Here is an 18,198-nt window from a genome sequence, read left to right as displayed (position 1 = left end):
CCCTTATCTAAGAAAAGGTGTGCTGGCACTGGAGAAGGTCCAGAGGAGATCAACGAGAATTATTCTGGGAATGAAAGGGTTAACTTATGAGGCATATTTAAGGGCTCGGGGCCTGTACTCACTGGAGTTTAGAAGAATGAGTGGGGATCTCACTGAATGGCGTTGAATATTGAAAAGCCGAGAGTGGATGTGGAGAGGATGTTTCCCATCGTGAGTGAGTCTAGGACCAGAGGGCACAGCCTCAGAATAGAGGGACATCCATTTAGAAGGAATTTCTTTAGCCGGATGGTGAAGAATATGTGGAATTCATTGCCATGGACAGCTGTGGAGGCTAAGCCATCTGAGTGTTTTTGAAGCGAAGCAACACACACAATGTGCTGGAGGAGCTCAGCAGGTCAGGCAGCATCTATGGATGGGAACAAACAGTCATGACCTGCTGACGACCTCCAGCATATTGTGTATATTGCTCTAGATTTCCAGTGTCTGTACTAACTCTTGTGTCTATTTAAACCAGAGGTTGTTAGTTCTTGGGCATCAACTGTTACAGGGAGAAGGCAGGGGAATGAGGTTGAGAAGGATAAAAAACCAGCCACGGTAGAATGGCAGAGCTGACTTGATGGGCTGAGTGGCCTCATCCTGCTCCTGTGTTTTATGGTTGTATTTTACTGAAATATTTAGGAGGGAGTTGATTAATCAAACACCTATTGTTTTTGTTCCAGCATTTGTAGAAGCATTAACTAACGAGGGTTATTTATGACCATTTTTCTCATTTTCCTGGCCATTAAATGAGAATTGATTCTCCATTTCGTGGAAGGAGTGCTAATCACTACATTAGCAATTAAATAGTATAATAGTCAATCCATTCAGAATCTACCTGCCTCAACGAGTCATGGTTTCCCTTCCCCCTCCAAACACCCACCCACATTCAATGGCAGTCCACAGTTGCTTGTCTCCATAATTCTGTTCTAAAAAGCCTTGGGATCATTGAAAAACGAGTGAGCAGCATTTTACCAGGAGTTGTCGTGCTCTCTTGCGCAGCACTCAGGAATAAGCTCGTCATTTGGAAATTGTAACGAATTCCAGAAGGGTCTATCAATTAAGGATTGACATGGGGAGGGGGGTTGTCTGAAATTCTTTTTTAAAAAGAAGCTAATTCAATAGCACTGCAGTCGACAGGCGTGTTAGAATTGACACTAGAGTCAATGCTATCTTCAGGAAGGTGGTACAGGAACCTGAAGACACCCACTCAACAATTCAGCAACAGCTTCTTCCCATCTACCGTCAGATTTCTGAATGGACATTGAATGCATGAACACTGTCTCACTACTTTTTTGCACTACTTATTGAATTTAACTGTTATACATGTAACCCTTTCTCCGGGGCTCATAACAAACTTAGCTCACGAGGTAACTCTGGTTAACAGCCACATGATTCAACATCGCATGGGTAATAATGAGAAGGCCACCTCCAGTAAGCAGCACTTGTCTAAGATCAGTATGATTCAGGTCCAAGTGAACAGGAAAGTTGGAATGTTCTGATGTTGAATACTGTGTAAATACTGCCCCATGAAGAGTTATCATTCACCAGGAAATAACAGATCATACACCAGCATGAAATTACAATAGAACCATATTTACCAACGTTTCAATTTTAATTAACAGTTAACAGAAAGAGAAAAGAAAATTAAAAGGGCCCATTACAATTAAACCAGTCTAAATGTGCACATAAACGTTGGAGCTCATTTCTGTAGAAGCTGGGTGTATCGCTTTACTCACGGCGCTGAACTCCCATCACCAGCCCCAAGTCAATTTCCCTCGAAGAGTGTCATAAACAAACGGGTTAACTCAGTGGTATTGTCACTTCCTCCTTGAAAACATACATCTGCACAAAGCTCTCCTTGCAAAAGGGTCTCCCCTTCCAGTAGGATCCGCCAGGCATCTTCCCTTGTGTTCTTCTCCACTCCTCCTCACTGAAGACCCCAAACCAAACGATTGTCCTTCAGAAACCTGATCTCACACAGCTCTCTCGAGTCATCCATAGCATTCCACTGGGCAGAGTGTTACAGCACGTTACCAAAACAAACCCAAATGACTGACACAACATTCCTAAGTTGGGCAAATGGCTCCTTAACTTTAGCCAAAGCCAAAACATTAGTCAATGAAACTTAACTAACAAGACACACTATGTTTGCAGAAAACTGCTAAAATAAAATACCAAACAACATGGCAGTAGAAATACAATAAAACAGGTTCTTAACTAGGGCATTACACACACACACACACACGCACACGCTTACTGTAATTCACAGTTTTTATTGTTATATATTACCTAATACTGCTGCTGTATAATAACAAATTTCAGACATATGCTGGTGATATTAATTGTTATTCTGATTCTGTGATGTTGTTTCACCAACAGTGCAGGTTGAACCTTATTCAATTATTTTACATCCTTGTTTTATTTAATAAGTTGTAAGAAAATATAAATGGAAATTTACTATTACAGGCAGGCTGACGTAAAATTAAAACAAGTAATTGAATAACAATTAATTTTTTAATTGTTTAATGAAATACATGTTTGCTCTCAAAAACACGTAAATTATGCACAGAAAACTAAGTTGGTTATGAACATAAATTGGCTGGAATTTGGGCTGATGGGCTGATTTTTTTGTCCACGTAGGCACTGGTAATGTCACATTGATCAGAAACAGAAGGAGTAATTGGTTGAATTTTGTGCTGTTGGAAGCTCATCAGCCAGGCCTTGAACACACATGCACACACCACCAGCAGCATACTCTCAGCTATCGGAAATGTTGGTTACTCTGCCACAGCCGCCACTAGTGATTTCTCTGGGCAGAGTGTGTCCTCTCATGTTTACCTCCGGGGACTTTGGGAGGCTGGTGAATCGTGTAGAGGAAACATGCAGATGCTGGAAATCAGAAATAAAAACAGAAAATGCTGGGAAATCTCAGCAGGTTAAGCAGGGTCTGTGGAAAGAGAAACCGATGGAAACAGTTAATATTTCAGGCCAAAGGCTTTTCATTGATTTAGATCAGGGGTTCCCAATCTTTTTTATGCCATGGACCCCTACCATTAACCGAGGGGTCCGTGGCCGCCAGGTTGGGTACCCCTACTTCAGATAAAATCAAACAAGGCATTCTAACATGTTAAAAAGGTGGACTATTTTTTTAATTAGAGAGAAAATTCAGAAATCTGAGGCACAAAGGGATTTGGGAGTCCTCGTGCAGGATTCCCTAAAGGTTAATTTGCAGGATGAGTCAGTGGTGAGGAGGGCAAATGCAATATTAGAATTTGTTTCAAGAGCACTAGGATATAAAAGTAATGTTGAGACTTTATAAAGCATTGGTGAAGCTTCACTTGGAGTATTGTGAGCAGCTTTGGACCCCCTATCTTAGAAAGGATATGCTGACATGGAGACAGTTCAAAGGAAGTTCACAAAAATGATTCCAGGATTGAACGGCTTGTCATATGCAGAATAATTGATGGCTTGTGGCCTGTATTCACCAGAATTCAGAAGAATGAGGGGTGATCTAATTGAAACCTAGCGAATGGTGAAAAGCCTTGATAGCGTGGATATAGAGAGGATGTTTCCTATGGTGGGAGAGTCTAGGACTAGAAGGCACAGCCTCAGAATTGAGGGGTGTCCTTTTAGAACAGAGATGAGGAGGAATTTCTTTAGCTAGAGAGAGGTGAGTCTGTGGAATTCTTTGCTACAGGCAGCTGTGGAGGCCAAGTCTTATTTATATTTAAGGCAGAGGTTGATAGATTCTTGTTTGGTCAGAGTATGAATGGATACGGGGAGAAGGCAGGAGATTGGGGCGGAGAGGAAAAATGGATCAGCCATGATGAAATGGTGGAGCAGACTTGTTGGGCTAAATGGCCTAATTCTGCTCCTATATCTTATGGTCTTAAAATTGTTACCTGAAGAAAGATGTACAAGGTGACTACGGAGAATAGAACTTCAACAGTACTGATCCATTTGTAGAATACATTATTCTGGAAGACCACAAAATAAAGTGAACAGGACTTCGTCTGTATGCTTTACTTAAAAAAATAAGAGAATGGGTACCAAAAATGGGACTCCCTTTTAATACCTGCTAAGCCATTAGAATCTTAGGCAGGTGCTCCTGGCAGGAGGTTGTCAGGGAGATCTCTGTAGATACACAGACATCCCACCCTGCAAAACCTCATTTCAGAGAGGTAGCACCATCTATTTGCAGGAGACTCCCGGAACTTCCGGGAGAGGTGGGATGTTTGCAATAGAGTAGCTCCTTAACAGCTAGCCAGCTAGTTTAAATAACGTTAGCTATGCTAATGAACGAATGACACCTGTTAAACTCACCTCAACATGTCTTTTACAGTCTTAACCCACCATAGGCAATAGAAAAGTCACTGTTGCGAACAGTGCAGCGAGCAACACTGTCATTATTTTTGGCCCCTATTAGGCAGGGGTACACTTTAGTGTAGTCTGGGGTGACGTACGTTTTATATTTTCTTTTTTTGGAACAGTCTGCTGTGGCGCGTGCTCTCTCTCTCGCTCGCGCTCTCTCTCTCTCTCGTGGTCCCACTCGTTCGCTCTCGTTTGCTCTCGCGCACACTCGCTCTTGCGCTCTCTCCCTCTCAAAAAAAAATTGATTTCCGGGACATTGTATATAATTTGCAGGCATCAGGGAGCCACTATTAATATGTGGGAGACTCCCGGAACTTCCGGGAGAGGTGGGATGTCTGCATACATGAGTACGATCTTTCAGTGCTGCTTGTACTCTGGAGCAGCCTGCAGTGCAAGCAGATGTCCACTGCCCTACTGTGGGAGAAAGACTATCCCGCGGAGTGGAACTGCAGTAACTGGTGAATTACGAGGTGAGGTTAAGAGATTGAGAGTTGAGGGAGGGCGTAACCAGCACCACCAATGCTCGAGAAGTGTGTTTACATTTCTCAGGGCATCCATGAAGAGGGGTGTTATGTTTAGGCAGATGAGTGTTGGGAGAGAGTTTGGGTTGCAGCCCAGTGTGTGAAGATCGAAGATTGGGTGCTCAGTGTAGGCAAGAGTGTAGAGCAAGCTGTGTGTGTGTGCAAAGTGCGTGCAGCTTCAGTGTGATTGTCCCTCTAAGAAATGTTCCTTTCCCGCCTTCAACATTAGTAAGATTAGGTTCTTCTGCAAGTTAACAGTGCCTGTCTGTACTCAGACCAACGTGGTTGAAAATCTTGGTGGAGATGAATTTTGGGCGTGACACAGCTGTCAGTGGTTATTTGGACTTTGGGAAAATCAATGCTAAGAAACAAAAAAACCTCACACCAAGATGAGCAGGCAGTGTTAATGACTGTTATTAAGAGACCTGGAAAAATGTGCAGCTTTGGTTAACGCTGCATTAATGTGATTTTCAGCTTTGCAAAGCTTGTTCCTTCAGAGTTGCCTTGGTGAATGTCTAGGCCAAAATCTTAAGAGAAACAATGAGTTCACTGTGAGGGGAAAACTGCACACACCATGAATCCAATGCCCAGGCTAAACCTGGTGCAGCCAGCAGCAATGCAAAGCCAAAGATTAAACATCTTACTTATAGTCTGTTCACCTTGTCCGTGCCACCATTTTGAGATGGTTGTGAATATATCACATATCTCCTTTTACAAACAACCCATAGCTCTAATCAGCCAATGGCTTATTAATATTAGTCACCATATCAGTGTTAGGTGCAGAAGATTGTATTTAATTCCTGACTCTGCAAAATGATTCAGTCAGAATCCTGGCAGTTGTGGGTGAAGCTATGCTTTGGATGAGATGAATCTCAAGTTCAAGTTTAATTGTCATTCAACCATATCATGAATAGTGCCAAATGAAACGGCGTTCATTCAGAACTGTGGTGCACAACACAGTACCAACAGTCAAACACAGCTCACGTTACATAGCACGTATAGTTACAATAACAGAAAAAACATAGTCTCACAAAAATTCAGAAACAGCTTCTTCCGTTCTGCATTCTGATTTCTAAATGGACATTGAACCCATGAACACTACCTCACTTTGTATTATTAACTATGCTTTTGCACTATTTAAATTTTAACTATTAGATTAGATTATGAGGACACGCAGTCCTCTTTTATTGTTATTTAGTAACACATGCATTAAGAAATGATACGCAAACAACAGGAATGGATGTCCAGTCCTTATATACTTCCATCCCCCATCAGGAAGGTCTTAAAGCTCTATGCTTCTTTTTGGATTCCAGACCTAATCAGTTCCCCTCTACCACCACTCTGCTCCGTCTAGCAGAATTAGTCCTTACTCTTAATAATTTCTCCTTTGGCTCCTCCCACTTCCTCCAAACTAAAGGTGTAGCTATGGGCACCCGTATGGGTCCTAGCTATGCCTGCCTTTTTGTTGGGTTTGTGGAACAATCTATGTTCCGTGCCTATTCTGGTATCTGTCCCCCAATTTTCCTTCGCTACATCGATGACTGCATTGGCGCTGCTTCCTGCACGCATGCAGAACTCGTTGACTTTATTAACTTTGCCTCCAACTTTCACCCTGCCCTCAAGTTTACCTGGTCCATTTCCGACACCTCCCTCCCCTTTCTAGATCTTTCTGTCTCTGTCTCTGGAGACAGCTTATCCACTGATGTCTACTGTAAGCCTACTGACTCTCACAGCTATCTGGACTATTCCTCTTCTCACCCTGTCTCTTGCAAAAACGCCATCCCCTTCTCGCAATTCCTCCGTCTCCGCCGCATCTGCTCTCAGGCTTTTCATTCTAGGACGAGGGAGATGTCTTCCTTTTTTAAAGAAAGGGGCTTCCCTTCCTCCACTATCAACTCTGCTCTTAAACGCATCTCCCCCATTTCACGTACATCTGCTCTCACTCCATCCTCTCGCCACCCCACTAGGAATAGGGTTCCCCTGGTCCTCACCTACCACCCCACCAGCCTCCGGGTCCAACATATTATTCTCCGTAACTTCCGCCACCTCCAACGGGATCCCACCACTAAGCACATCTTTCCCTCCCCGCCTCTCTCTGCATTCCGCAGGGATCGCTCCCTACACAACTCCCTTGTCCATTCGTCCCCCCCATCCCTCCCCACTGATCTCCCTCCTGGCACTTATCCGTGTAAGCGGAACAAGTGCTACACATGCCCTTACACTTCCTCCCTCACCACCATTCAGGGCCCCAAACAGTCCTTCCAGGTGAGGCAACACTTCACCTGTGAGTCGACTGGGGTGATATACTGCGTCCGGTGCTCCCGATGTGGCCTTTTATATATTGGCGAGACCCGACGCAGACTGGGAGACCGCTTTGCTGAACATCTACGCTCTGTCCGCCAGAGAAAGCAGGATCTCCCAGTGGCCACACATTTTAATTCCACATCCCATTCCCATTCTGACATGTCCACCCACGGCCTCCTCTACTGTAAAGATGAAGCTACACTCAGGTTGGAGGAACAACACCTTATATTCCGTCTGGGTAGCCTCCATCCTGATGGCATGAACATCGACTTCTCTAACTTCCGCTAAGGCCCCACCTCCCCCTCGTATCCCATCTGTTACTCATTTTTATGCACACATTCTTTCTCTCACTCTCCTTTTTCTCCCTCTGTCCCTCTGAATATACCTCTTGCCCATCCTCTGGGTCCGTCCCCCCCGTCTTTCTTCCCGGACCTCCTGTCCCATGATCCTCTCGTATCCCCTTTTGCCAATCACCTGTCCAGCTCTTGGCTCCATCCCTCCCCCTCCTGTCTTCTCCTATCATTTTGGATCTCCCCCTCCCCCTCCCACTTTCAAATCCCTTACTCACTCTTCCTTCAGTTAGTCCTGACAAAGGGTCTCGGCCTGAAACGTCGACTGCACCTCTTCCTACAGATGCTGCTTGGCCTGCTGCGTTCACCAGCAACTTTGATGTGTGTTGCATTAAGAAATGATGCCATGTTCCTCCAGTGTGATATCACAGAAGCACAAGACAGACCAAGACTGAAAAAATGACAAAAACCACATAATTATAACACATAGTTACAAAGAGTGCAAAGCAATACCGTAATTTGATAGAAGAGCAAACCATGGGCACGGTAAAAAAAAGTCTCAAAAAATGAGTCCCAACATCTCACGCAGACAGTAGAAGGAAGAAAACTCTCCCTGCCATGAGCTTCCAGTGCTGCAAACTTACTGATGCAGCATCCTGGAAGCACCTGACCACAGTCCGACTCTCAGTCTGTCCGAAAACTTCGAGCCTCCTACCAGCCCTTCGACACCAAGCACCGAGCACCATCTCTGCCGAGCGTTTTGACCCCAGCCCCGGCCGCCAGCAACAGGTAAAGCCAAGGATTTGGGACCTTCCCTCCGGAGATTCTCAATCGCACGGTAGCAGCAGCAGCGAACCGGGCATTTCAGAAGTTTCTCCAGATGTTCCTTCGTGCTTCTCACGTCCATCTCCATCAAATCAGGATTGTGCACGGCCCCTATTTAACAAATATTTCACCGGAGAGGCCACATGCGCTGCATCTCACTGCCATCTTCTCCTCCCTCCAAGTATACACATATATACTTACTGTAATTCATTTATTTTCCATCTTTATCATGTATTGCATTGTACTGAATTGAATTGACTTTCTTACTTACATCCTTCATATACAGTAAAAAATCTTTACATTACGTCTCTGTCTAAATGTGAAATGTGCAATTTATAGTAATTTATAATAAATAGTATGTATAACAGGACAATCAATATAACATAGAAATACAATTGTGTCAGTGTGACTTAATTAGTCTGATGACCTGCTGGAAGAAGCTGTCCCGGAGCCTGTTGGTCCTGGATTTTATGCTGCGGTACCATTTCTTGGAGCGTAGCAGCTGGAACAGTTTGTGATTGGGGTGACTCAGATCCCCAATGATCTTCAGGGCCCTTTTTACACACCTGTCTTTGTAAATGTCCATTGTAAATATCCTTAATAGTTCACATCTACAGATGCGCTAGGCAGTCTGCGCCTCTCTCTGCAGAGTCCTGCGATTGAGGGAGGTACAGTTCCCATACCAGGCAGTGATGCAGCCAGTCAGGATGCTCTCAGTTGTGCCCCTGTAGAAAGTTAACAAATTTCACGACATATGCAGATGATATTAAACCTGATTCTGAAAAAATAATATAACCCAAATCCTTGATTGGTATGGCTTGCAGATTAATGGTGCCTGGTATGTTGTCCTGGACACAGTTGTTGTCATCTCTGCGAGGACAAGCACACAGCAGTTCCTCATCATGCACTAGTGCAACCGTAGACAAACGCAATCCAGTTTCTCTTGCACCAGGTGGACACTGACCAGAGCGGCCAGCCCAAAACACAGCACAGGTTCTGACGTGTCCTCAGAGGCCTCTTCTGTCTCCCACACTACCTCTGGCGTCTCACCCCCTGGGCAGTCGCAGCAAGAGGGTCTGGTCCGCACAGCAACCGAGGATTTGTAAATTACTTCAAAATGAAACAGAGTAGAAAGAGAATGTGTATGAAGGGACTCTGGTAACTAAAATGTTCATAGTTTTGAACTACAATTGTGGTTTCAGGTGAAGCTGTTCAATAGTTATGGAGTTTATTGTCATATAGGGTTATGGAGGGCTATGGTCCCAGTGCAGGTCAATGGGAGCAGGCAGATTAAATAGGTTCAGCTTGGACCAGATGGGCCGAGGGACCTGTTTCTGTGCTGTACTTCTCTATGACTCTATGTCGCCCCTCCAATGCCCAGATCTGGCTGAGCCAGCAATAATTTCTTCCAAATTATTCCAGGGAAACTCTGAAAGCATTTCCTTCACTTTAAGCCGCAAATGATCTTCTTTCACACCAATGCTTTCTGTCCCCCAGGGTTACAGATCTGCTCAAATGACACCATTTCTTAAAGAACCATGGAAAATACTTGGGCAGCACAGTCTTCTGGAAGAAGATAGCACCAGAAAGCAATGTGACCAAAGGCAACATCCTCTAGACAGTTCACTAAGCTACTTCTTTCACTTCATTTACATCTTTTTCTTTCAAATATTGTTCGACTGCAGTTGGAGACAGTGATCTACATTTTGCTGGCATTTTTTTGGGCTGATTGAGTGATCTGGCGTTTTGTTGCCTCCAAGGGCATTCCGTGAGGCATGTGGCTTCGAGGCCAAGAAGCCTGGAGATGGGGCAGGAGCCCACGATCGGCTCCATCTCTCGCCAATTTCGCCGATTAAAACGCGGAGAAAAATTGAAATGATCAAGGCGAGTGCGGATAGTGAGGGAATGTTCAGCACCATCTACCAGTCTCTCACTCATGGCTGGCAGAGGAAAGAGTTTGTTAAGAAGGTCTCCCTCTCCCTCTCACCCACTGCTACCAGAGGAAGGGGTCTGTTGTGATGGTCTCTCTCTCTCCCTCTCACCCACTGTTTGCATGGCCTCCCTCCACCTCGATACTGTCAGAGGATTTGGGTCTTGGGCAAGGTTTAATCTGTGCGGTTCATGGATTGGACTCTGGTTCACGTTATGATGTGTTTCAGGTTTCTGGTCTTTGTTTTTGTTGCTGTTTAAGGGACTTTTGAGTGGGGTGTGTCGCCTGTGGAGAGCGAACACTGAACCAAACTGAATGTGCTTTTTAATTTTGTGTTTTTTCTCATTTTCACCATTTGTGCAAATTGTCTTTGTTTCTGCATGTGGGAGGGTTGATGTTATTCTTTGAATGGGTTCCAGGGTTTTCTTTGTTTCGTGGCTATCTGTGGGGGAGACGAATCTCACGGTTGTATACTGCATGCATACTTTGATAATAAATGTACTTTGAATCTTTGAGTTTTTTCTACAACAATTGGTTCCACTGCCTCACGGCTCCAGTGACCCAGGTTCAATCCTGACCTCTAGTGCTGTCTGTGTGGAGTTTGCAAGGTCTCCCTGTGACCACGTGGGTTCCTCTGGGTGCCCCAGATCCCTCCTACATCCCAAAAGAAGGTTAATTGGCCACTGTAAGTTTTAGTTGTCGTTGTAGGTAGTTGACAGGAGAGTCAAAGGCAAGATAATGGCCATGTGAGAGACAACAAACCACAGGAGAATTTGGAGGAGGAATGGGTCTGATGGGATTGTTCTATTGGGACAGAGATCCAGTAGGTTCAATGGCCTGTTTCTCTGTTGTAATTGTTTGTCATAATCACTTTAGTCATGACTGAGGTGACAGAGGACTGGAGGATAGCTAATATTGTTCCGTTATTCAAGAGAGACTCTAAGAATAAACCAGGAAACTATAGGCTGGTGAGTTCGACATCAGTTGTGGGCAAATTATTGGAAAGTATTTGAAGGGACATGATATATATGTATTGAGTTTGCTGACCATGAAGTTTTAAACGCAAACAAAGACCTTAAGCCCAATTGGATATAAATAGCCACGAATAAGCTCACTAAAGGGAGATTACGCTGTAACTACCCAATCTTCAAAGACCAGTTCACTTCCCTGTTTGTTCTCCATAGTGTGTTTAGCTGCCAGTACCCAATATTCAAGTGGTGGGTCCCCTCTCCCTACCAAGGAGTAGATATTTCCAGCTAACAAAGTAGTTTAAAAGACAGTTCATTTATTTAAAGTGATACGCATTTAAATCCAAACAACTTTCTTAAAGCACATTTAAAGCTCACAGAGGATTTCTATCTCAAACATTTCCAAATTACAAACTATTTCTAAACTACAAAACATTTCTAACACAGGATAAAGGATCTCTAAAAGACAGGTACAATTCCTTAAACTTTTAGAAAGACATACCACTGATGCAGACGAATGAATCATCTGTTGCAGATATCAAAGCCAGAGGAATGGATTCTAGTTCACCCATGTTTCTGTCATTCTTCTTTAAGTTACTGGACCATTCCTAATAAGCCTGAAATGATCTCTACATTTATACCCCTTTTTTTCCACTTGGGTGATTTCACACACATATGGTACGTCCTCAGATACCCTTTTTACACAAACCATCTAAAGTGTTTTTGGAGATATAAATCCCAGCTCCCACAACTAATGCTGTAAAGCTAAATTCTCTGAGTACATAAAACTTCCAACAGTAATAGATTAATTATTGATATGCTTAATGATATTATCCATCTGGTCTGCAAGCTTCCTTGAGCTAAGCTTGAGCTGTTTTGTCAACATTGTCAATTTTGAAACAAGTCAAATTAAATAGCCCATTGTCTGATACTGCATCTCTTGAGCAACAATAAACCAGGTGAAGTGACTAATATCCTACTTTCTACAAAATAGAAGATCTGCTATACACAGAGGTTGTTTGCAAGGCTGCTCTATAGACAGTACTTTGTCTTAAATTCAAATTGATTACTGTTTTCCATTTATGTTTTAAGAACTGAAGATTGGCTCCCGTTTATGACCTTGAAGCTAAACAAAGAAATATTAGTTGGAAGTTTACTTACAACCGTTTGAACTTACAAGTGGCAGCTTCTGTGTTTAGAAAGTAAGCTTTGCAAAATATGGGACACATTGTCCCAGGAAGTGACTAGCCATCACAAGTCATGGTAGCATGGCATGTCACATCTTACCAATCTTATAGAGCTTTTTGAGGAGGCTACCAAGAAGGTTGATAAAGGAAAAGTGGTGAATGTTGTCTACATGAACTTTAACAAGGCTTTTGACTAAGTCCTGCATGAGAGGCTGGTCCAGAAAGTTAAGTCGTTTGGCATTTAGGACGAAGTAGTCAATTGCTTTTGGCATTAGCTTAGTGGGAAGCCAGAGAGTGGTAGTAAGATTCAAGATTCAGATTTATTTATCACATGTACATCGAAAAATGTGTCATTTGTGTTAACAGCCAACACATCCAAGGATGTGCTGGGGCCAGCCCACAGGTGTCACCACATATTCCAGTGGTGACAGCACGCCCACAATGCACAGCAATACAACACAGAAAACAATAAAACAGAATGAACATCCACAGCAAAACAAGCCCTGTTTCTACTTAACACCCACCCACCCACATAAACATTCCTCTAACCCCAGGGCAGGCCATCTTCAGCCTCCAGCAGACTCAGATCCATAGACATTGGACTTTGACTTCCCAGTAGGGCTCCCAGAGATTCACACAGGGCTGGGGCCATTAGCACTTGACTTCCATGCTTCCAATCAATCTTCAGGCTTCAGTCTTTGGTATCGACCCCAGGACTTGCCAATCACAAAATACTATGCCTCAAGCCCGTGACTTGCTGATGACAAGACCCTGAACACTCCTCGAACTCCGGTCTCACCAACCTGCTTGCCTAGAAGTCACTGTCACTCATTCCCCTGCTGGCCCGAAACTCCAATTCCACAACCTGCCGACAACTCGCTGACCCTGGGCCTGGGCCAACACCCTTGTCCATGCTGGTCTGCCGGTCTGAGCTCCGAACGTGGATGACCCACATCATTGTGGCTGGCCTTTGAATGTGGAGCAGGGGCCCCACATCCTTATCCTGAACCCCTAACTCCCCCTCCATGTCCTCAAAGCCATCCCTACGAGCCTAAAAAGCAACTAAGGAATAAACAAATTCTGAGCCGTGACCTCAACAGAGAGCATAGCTCTGAACTAGTTTGGTCCCCCTTAGCAAATCTTTGTAGAACTTAGTACGGTATATCCGTGGCCTTTGTCAGAATACTGGTACCCATTCCACCCTAATTCTCCCGAGCTGGTAGCAGAGGTGACTGTCCCTCTGGCTGGAGGTCTGTTGTCGTTTATCAGCCATGTTAATGATTAAAATGGTAATGTGGTAAAGTGTATCAGCAAATCTGCAGATGACCCCGAGCTTGGGGGTGTGGTGGACGGTGAGGAAGCTTGCAAGGTGACCTGAACTAGCTGAGAAAATGAGTTGAAAAGTAGCAGATGGAATTTAATGCAGACAAGTGCGAGGTATTGCGCTTTGGAAGGGCAATCCAGGTTTACAGATACGCAGTGAATGATAGGGCACTGGGGAGAGCAGTAAAACAAAGGCATCTGGGAATGTAGAGTAGATCCATAATCCCTCGAAAGTGGTAGATAGGACTGTAAGTAGAACTTTGGTCTTCATAAATCAGGGCACTGAATACAGAAGTTGGGATGTTATGTTGAAGCTGTTTAAGACATTGGTGAGGCCAAATTTGGAGTATCGTTACATATCTACAGGAAAGATATCAATAATCTTTTAGAATATACGGATGAGTCAGAACTAGAGAACCTGAGTTAGAGGGAAAGATTGAAGAAGCCAGGACTTTATTCCCTGGAGCTCAGGAGGATAAGAAGGTGTATAGTTAGGGTGGCAGCACGCAGGCTTTGGTGAGACTAGAACTATGGGTCGTGGGTTTAGGTTGTAAGGTGAACCGTTTGGTGGGAATTCAAGGGGGAGCTACTTCACTCAGAAGGTGGTGTGAGTGTGGCACAAGTTGCCAGTGGAAGACTTGGATTTAATTGTAATATTTAAGAGAAGTTTAGATAGGGACAGGGATGAGAGGAGTATGGACTGCATACAGATAGATGAGACAAGGCACAAGCTAGATGGACCAAAGGGCTTGTTACCATGCTGTAGTACTTTATGACTCTGTGACTTCAGTATTTGTGCACATTTCTGAGGTAACGCCAGTCATTAGTGAGGGCAAGCTTTATCCTGTAAGGATCTTAGTGCTATTTTTCCAGCATCCAGTGCAGCTAAGTGATTTAACAGTTGTAAAACACCTGAGGTTTGGTCCTGGTGAGGTTTACAACCACACTGGTCTGAATCATGATCAACACAGGGGAACACTCAAGATTCAAGCTGAGTATGGTTTACAGTCACAGTCACAAGCTGAGTCCTGGCCAACCCTCCTGTACACCAACCCAAACTGGGCATCCTCTCACGATACCCCAGATGGCTTTGACAACTCCACCCTCAAAACTGAGTGGCTAGAAATGCCAAAAAAACAGCAAAAAAAGAAGCAATTGCGCTTTCATCAGATCAGAAATGGGTAAAGAAAGGAACTGGGGTAAGCAGCTGACAAGAAAGATGGCAGGAGGTTTCCAAGCAGTTTGCTGTGAAGGAGTGACTGTCAATACTACAGGTACCCAGCGCTGCAGCCACCTGTCCTGTCCAGTTGTGAACGCAGAAAACGTTTCAATCAACAATCCAGGCTTCCCTGCTTTGAGGATTGAGGTGCTCCTTTATACTTTATACTTTATTGTCGCCAAACAATTGATACTAGAATGTACAATCACCACCGCAATATTTGATTCTGTGCTTCCCGCTCCCTGGATTACAAATCAATAGTAAATGTTAAAATTTAAATTATAAAGCATAAATAGAAAATATAAAAATGGAAAGTAAGGTAGTGCAAAAAAACCGAGAGGCAGGTCCGGATATTTGGAGGGTATGGCCCACATCCAGGTCAGGATCCGTTCAGCAGTCTTATCAGAGTTGGAAAGAAGCTGTTCCCAAATCTGGCCGTACGAGTCTTCAAGCTCCTGAGCCTTCTCCCGGAGGGAAGAGGGACGAAAAGTGTGTTGGCTGGGTGGGTCGTGTCCTTGATTATCCTGGTAGCACTGCTCCGACAGCGTGCGGTGTAAAGTGAGTCCAAGGACGGAAGATTGGTTTGTGATTGGTTCCTGATATTGACGATGAAGCCTTGAACCACAAGGTGTGGCATGGCAGTTTTCGGTCTGCAAGCATCCTGTGTCAAGCTGTCAAGCGTAGGGGTGACACTGATTTTGGCTTTTAGTGTTTGCATGTCCTACCTCAGTGGTTCTCAACCTTTTTCTGTTGGTGGCCCACTTGTGTCTTTCATTTACCTCTGTGCCCCCCCCCCCCATAGTCTCCATTAGTTGCTAAAGTTCTTTTAGGTCAACTGTACTAATTATTGTAATATGCAGTCAATATTTATGATTTAACAGTTTATAGGTATATTATATGTTAAATATAATGTTACGGGTGTAGAGGAAAAATAAAACTTTGAAATCTCTGAATAGGATACTTTATTTATGAGGTAAATAACAGCGTGTAGAAAGCCAACCAGCACCCCCAATTCCTCAGGCTGCTAAAAAAATTTGACATGGCCTCTTGGATCTTCACCAATTTTCATCAATACATGGTGTAACAACTGCTCTGCATGTAGCCAAAAGAAATTACAGAGGATTGTGGACACAGCTCAGCACATTACAGAAACGGCATTCCCTCTAAGGACTCTGTCTATATTTCTCACTGTCTTAGTAAAGTAGGTGGTGTAATCAAAGACCTCGCCTACCCCAGACATTCTCTCTTCTACCCCAGGCATTCTCTCTTCTACCTCAGACATTGTCTGTTCTTCCCCAGACATTCTCTCTTCTATCCCAGACATTCTCTCTTCTACCCCAGGCATTCTCTCTTCTACCTCTTCCCATCAGGCAGAAGATTCAAAGGATTGAAAGCACATTCTACCAGGCTCAACATCATCATCATCATCAACAACAACAACTACTACTACTACTACTACTCCTTCTTCTTCTCCTTTCCTCCTCCTCCTTCTTCTTCTTCTTCTTCTTTTTCTTCTTCCCTTAGTTCTCAATGGAGCATAGGCCATTGATGACCTCCCATTTCCATCATCTAAAGGCAATGGTTTGGTTGGAGTTTATCAATGTTTCTGTAATCCTTTGTATCCACTGTACAGGGGATTGACCTGTACAGCTTCACCAGAGCCCTTTTGGCCAGTCTTACCCATTTCCACCTTGCAAGACGGGGACGTAGGGTTGGACTTTGAGAGGCAAGGACAGCTTCCACCCTGCTGTCATGAGGCTATTGAATGGTTCCCTAGTACAATAAGATGGACTTAATATCTTTTTCTTTTCTCTTCATAAACTGATGAGGAGAATTGCTAGTTTCATTTTTTAATTATATATTTTATACGTTTAACAATATCTATGATTTTGACAATGTTTATCTTAATCTCGGTTTATATTGTTACTGATATATATATTTGAGATAATTCTCCCCTTGATTGTATTTATGCTAAAAAAAAGATGGACTCCTGACCTCAGAATCTACCTCGTTATGATTTTGCACCTATTGTTCACCTGCACATCCATTTCCCTGCAGCTGTTACATTTTGTTCTGCATTGTTATTGTTTTACCACAATGCACCGTATCAGGATTTGATCTGCGGGTGGCATGGTAGGATAGCGGTTAACACAACGCTTTACAGCAACGGCGGCCCAGGTTCAATTCTCGCCGCTGCCCGTAAGGAGTTTGTACATCCTCCTTGTAAGCATGTGGGTTTCCTCTGGGTGCTCTGGTTTCCTCCCACAGTCCAATAAAGCACCGGCTGGTAGGTTAATTGGTCATTGTAAATTGCGCCCTGATTAGGCTAGGATTAAATGGGGGGTTAAATTGGTTGAGTCGCAAGGCTTGAAGGGCCAGAAGGGCCTATTCCACTTATAGATAAATAAATAATCAAATAAACAGCTTGCAAGAGAAACTTTCACTGTATCTCTTTATATGTCACAACAATAATCCAAAATCAACTCCTGTTCTGGCAATTGGTTCCCAAGCTTCAACCCATAGGATCATCTCTCTCTGGAGGTGTGGATCGGTCCCTGCCTGGTCAATGGAGTCCTGGGCTTGATGGCATCATTTCATCGGTCCCAGTGTGTTCAGCACTAAACAGGACCCGTGCAAGACATAATTGAAGCACAGTTCAAAGGGAAGAGGTGGGAACAAGATGCTAGTTCTCAGGTTCCAATGCTCCCCAGCAGAGATTTTGATGCAAGGGGACTTTGGGTTTTGTGGGTCAGCTCCTTGTCAAAAAATCCTGCTCAGATCCCCTCAGTTAATAGCATAGAACAAGCTAGGAGTAGGTCTGTGTTATCCCTCCATTCCGGGGAGAGGTGGTGGTTTGCATTTGGAGTAGATGAAGTTATAACACTTGCTTCTCTACAAGTAGTGCATCAATATTCTGTCTTTTCAGAGCTGGATCATCAAAAACGTGTGACACTGCAAACATCTACCATTAAAGAAGGATATCTATTAATGCACCGAGCCAAGGAGAGAGGGATCCTGACATCATCTCATTTCAAAAAGCATTATTTTTGCTTGAACTGTGAATCACTGTGTTATGCCAAAATGCCGAATGCAAAGGTGGGTGATCTTTTCAGTAATTTTAACACCGCGTGAAGGATAATCTGTCCAGGGCGGTCTCCCAGCCCACAGGAGCTCCATGTTCCTTTCCCAGTCACAGGATCGCTACCGGCACACACATAGGT

The 18,198-nt window shown here is 43.9% G+C and overlaps 1 protein-coding gene across 1 annotated transcript in view; it reads left to right on the top strand.

Annotated features, from left to right (window-relative positions):
• rasa4 (RAS p21 protein activator 4) overlaps positions 1-18,198 on the top strand; it is a 297,934-nt gene that overhangs the window by 258,409 nt on the left and 21,327 nt on the right. The window contains exon 16 of the mRNA XM_072242873.1: positions 17,904-18,073. Coding sequence (XP_072098974.1) covers positions 17,904-18,073 — 170 coding nt within the window. The remainder of the gene's footprint in view (positions 1-17,903; positions 18,074-18,198) is intronic.

This window comes from Mobula birostris, chromosome 25 (assembly GCF_030028105.1).
Source record: "Mobula birostris isolate sMobBir1 chromosome 25, sMobBir1.hap1, whole genome shotgun sequence".
NCBI classification, from domain to species: Eukaryota; Metazoa; Chordata; class Chondrichthyes; order Myliobatiformes; family Myliobatidae; genus Mobula; species Mobula birostris.
The sequence above is the reverse complement of the archived record's forward strand: the minus strand, read 5'-3'. Positions and strand labels throughout refer to the sequence as shown.